At 38.6% G+C, this 4,152-nt stretch overlaps 1 protein-coding gene across 1 annotated transcript in view; it reads right to left on the reverse strand.

Annotated features, from left to right (window-relative positions):
• LOC103252497 (probable E3 ubiquitin-protein ligase HECTD4) overlaps positions 1–2,477 on the reverse strand; it is a 60,774-nt gene extending 58,297 nt beyond the window's left edge. Inside the window, exon 1 of the mRNA XM_021709129.1 lies at positions 1,964–2,477. Coding sequence (XP_021564804.1) covers positions 1,964–2,226 — 263 coding nt within the window. The 5' untranslated portion in view covers positions 2,227–2,477. The remainder of the gene's footprint in view (positions 1–1,963) is intronic.
• Positions 2,478–4,152: the final 1,675 nt, after the last annotated feature.

Below are 4,152 nucleotides of genomic sequence, written 5' to 3' on the forward strand. Positions count from 1 at the left end.
GGGAGCAGCCACTGCACTCCAGTCTGAGCGACAGAGTGAGACTCCAACTCAAAAAATATATATATATTTTTTTTTCATAATACTTTTAGTTGGCTGAATGAATAAACATCTTCATAATAACTTTTTTTTTTGAGTTGGGGTCTTACTTTGTAGCCCAGGCTAAAGCACAATGGCATGATCACTGCTCACCACAGCCTCAAACGCCTATGCTCAGGCAATCCTTCCACCTCAGCCTCCGGAGTAGCTGGAACTACAAGCGCCCCATACCTAGTTAATTTTTTTTTATTTTTTGTAGAGCCCAAGTCTCATTATGTTGCCCAAGTTGGTCTCAAACTCCTGTGCTCAGGCAATCCTCCCACCTCGGCCTCCCAGAGGTGTGAGCCACAACATCCATCCCATAACAATTTTTTTGAGTGTTGCTTTGTCTGTGAGAGCATCAACCTCAAAAATTCAATAATATGTTTCTAGTAACTTAATCAAGCAGATCTAACACTGAAAAACATATGACTTCTGAAGTAAAGACCCGAATAAGGTGATAATATTTAGCAATAAAATGTAGGAATCCTGTAAAAAATAAAATCCAAAAAGAAGAAAAACGTTAAAAAATTCATTTCAGTTCTAATGAAAGGAATTTGGAATCTCAATACATAAAGCAATTTCAATAACGATAGTATAGACTGAATTTGTATACATAACAAAAACGTGAGTTTAATGAATCAATGTTTAATAACTTAAACCATTTGAAACTAAACAAATGATGATTATGCCTGACATCCTAAATCTGTGTAAAGATAGTACTCCCTAAAACCAGATTTTCTCAAAATAGAATTTTCACATTGATAACAGATCTAGGACTTGAAATTATCTTCTCCATATGCAGAAAATAAATTCATCCAATATAAAACATTTACAGGGAAATTTATTCCAGTACTATCCAATACTGTCTCCGGAAGTAGGCATATATCAGAATTCACAAACTACAGTCTTTAGGAATCTAAAACTAGGCTATGACAATCTGCTCAGGGCAAAGAAACTGATAATAAATACTGGTGTCATTTTGCCTTTAAAAAATTGAGATTCAATCATTAGAAGGTCAACTTTGAAATCATAAAGAGAAAAAACAGAGGAAGAAGTCTTATAGCTAAGAACTCCACAAAACTCCAAGTGGAATTTTCCCACATATGTTTGACTAAAAAAAGGAAGACTACAAGCAAGGAAAAAGTCTAAGATAAAGGGACAGATTAGTGACACTAATCTGTCAGACCATGGTCCTAATTGGTCTCTAGACAATTAGCTTAGAGGAAAACAAAGGCAGTGAACCTTCTTTCTCACAAATAGGTGCCTGTGATTATATGAGTTACTGGGTAGAGAATTTATAAATGCTTTCCTGGAAAAGCAACTCCAAGCACATTTCCTATTGACACTTGTTCAATGACATCAACTTGCATGTGAAGGACAGCACGCTGTTCAATCTAGATCCCAAGAGATCTTTCAATTATATTGATGAAGACAAGCATTGGGTATAGAAACGTAATTTGTGACTCAGTTTTGTGACTGAGTCCAGATGAGTAATAACCCTCTAAGCTTGCTGACGCGCTCCTTATAGACAGGCTGTATACATTTTGGACTGTCCTCCCAGTCATAACATCCTCTGCTAACTACCTGGTATCAAACATTGACCATTAACCATCTGAGGGGTGAATAGGTATGGCAAGGGTTGATTCTCCATTCTCGGCTGTTTAAACTGTTATCACGGTAAAGCAGAAAGAGAAAATTTAAACTTGAGTTCCAGCTCAAGTGCCTGGTGCCAAGTTTTGGTGAAAGCATCTTATGCATTGTCAAGGCTGTGAAATTTAATACTGAAAATAAAAGTCTTCTGAATGTTAAGACTTCCATCAAAAATACGACCTTTTCTTAACTCACCCAACCCAAGTAACTGAGTAGTACATTCGATGTTCCTTACCTGGCACATGCCAAAGCCACCAGGGCAGCAGCAGCATTTTCTTTTTGCTTATGTGGGATGTGTCGGCCTGTGTCAGAAGTCTCCTCTAACCAAGAGCAAAGCAAAGTTTCAATTCCATTGAGACAGTCAGCAGGCTCCTTGGTCAAGCTCAAAGGCTGGCAGTCGCGAAGGCAGTTCAATAGCACCTCAGCAGTTATGTTACAGAGAGAGGGGTCTGTTCTACTCTGGGACTGAATAAGGGGGAAGACCAGCAGGAGCCCCATCCGTGATGTGAAGGGCGCTTGCTCGGGTTGCTGCAGCAAGCCCTGGCGTTTGAGCAGGGCCAACGTTTCCTCGTCACCCGAACTTTCCCTTTCATGCTGTTCTTCCAAGGCCAGCTGGCGCTGGGCATTCCACAGTCCTCGCAAGGCATTCAGGCGGTATTCCAGCAGGCGGGCATAGGCATTGCTCTGATTCCCACAAACAGAGCGCAGACGTTCTGCTAATTCCGACGGGTTCTTGGTCTCAAATGTTAATATCTAAGGAAAAAGACAATAGTCAGTACGTATTGCTTTTACAAAAGTCTTCTATGAAAGCAATATGTTAATGATATACCAAAACAGTTCATACCAAACATTATTTTATTTATATATATATAAATATTTTATTTATATATATAAATATTTTATATATATTATATATATGTATGTATATATATATATATATATACATATACATATACATACATATATGAATCAGAGTCTCACTTTGTTGCCCAGGTTGGAGTGCAGTGGCACAATCATGGCTACTGCAGTCTCGAACTGCAGGGCTCAGGGATCCTTCTACCTCAGCCTTCCAAGTAGCTGGAACACTATAGGCATGTGCCACCATGCCAGGGTAAATTTATTTATTTATTTATTTATTTTAGAAATGAGATCTTGCAAAGTTGTCCGGGCCAGTCTCCAACCCCTGGGCTCAGGCAATCCTCTTGTCTCTGCCTCACGTAAGCCACCGCACCCAGCCCCCAAAATTATTTTAATTCCAACCAAATAGAAAACATGTACTGCAAAGCCAGTTATTTGCTCATGGAGATTTTCCCCTTTGGCTTTTCTGCTGATGCTCCTATTAAAATGCAGATTAGACCTAATTGAAAGATAATATCATAAAATAATATACAGTTAAGAAAGTCAGAAATAAATCCAAGAAATATATTTTAGAAAAATAAATTTTTCTAAAATAAAAATCTGTATTAAAGTATAAATCTGTATTAAATGGTTTTAAGTTATAAATGTTAAATCCTATCACCAGGTGGATTAATAGTGAAAATTTAACAAAGTTTTATCTTTGTTTTTCTTTTTTCTTTTTTTTTTTTTTTGAGTTGGAATCTCACTCTGTCACCCAGACCGGAATGCAATGGCCACTCCCGGCCACTGCAGCCTCGACCTGCTGGGCTCCGGCGATCCTTCCGCCTCAGCCTTCCAAGTAGCTGGAACTATAGGCGTGCACTACCACGCCCGGCTAATTTTTGATTTGTTGTAGAGATGAGGTCTCGTCAAGTTGCCCAAGCAGGTCTCAAACCTGCGGGCTCAGACAATCCACTTACCTTGGCCTCCCAAAGTGCTGGGATTACAGGCTGAGCCACCGAGCCCGGTCTCTTTGTTTTTTAAAACCTAATATACCTACAAATAAATGATGAATTATTTAGTGTTCTTCGGTTTTGAAACATACTCCATTATTAAGTGTTAGCCCATTATGTCAATGTGTGACATAGTACAGATTTATCCAGTTCATAATAGTAAAACCACCACTATTTTCCTGCCAAACACATAATTATCAAGATGCATCCTCTAGATTTTCAGCAGCTGGGGATAATAAAACTATTAAAGCTTCTATCAACTAAGAAGGGAACTAGTTCTCAAGATCAAACTAAATCTCAAGAATCAAACTAAAATTACAATACAAATAAGTTATACATGTAAATCTGACTAGCTCAAAATGAAAAGACAATTGGACTCCATGAAGGAGGGCCATCTAGGAGCAATTACATGAAAACAGATTATCTAGCAATAGAAGTGTCCAGTTCTCAGTAGACAAGAAAGGCTGGGAAGAGGCTTGGAATAAAGCAAAGAAAATTCTGGTAGGTCACTAGCATTAAGAATGCTAGTGGGCTGAGCACAGTGGCTCACACCTATAATCAGCACTTTGGGAGG

This window comes from Carlito syrichta, unplaced genomic scaffold (genome assembly GCF_000164805.1).
Source record: "Carlito syrichta isolate Samal-C Ts95f unplaced genomic scaffold, Tarsius_syrichta-2.0.1 Scaffold164274, whole genome shotgun sequence".
Lineage (NCBI taxonomy): Eukaryota > Metazoa > Chordata > Mammalia > Primates > Tarsiidae > Carlito > Carlito syrichta.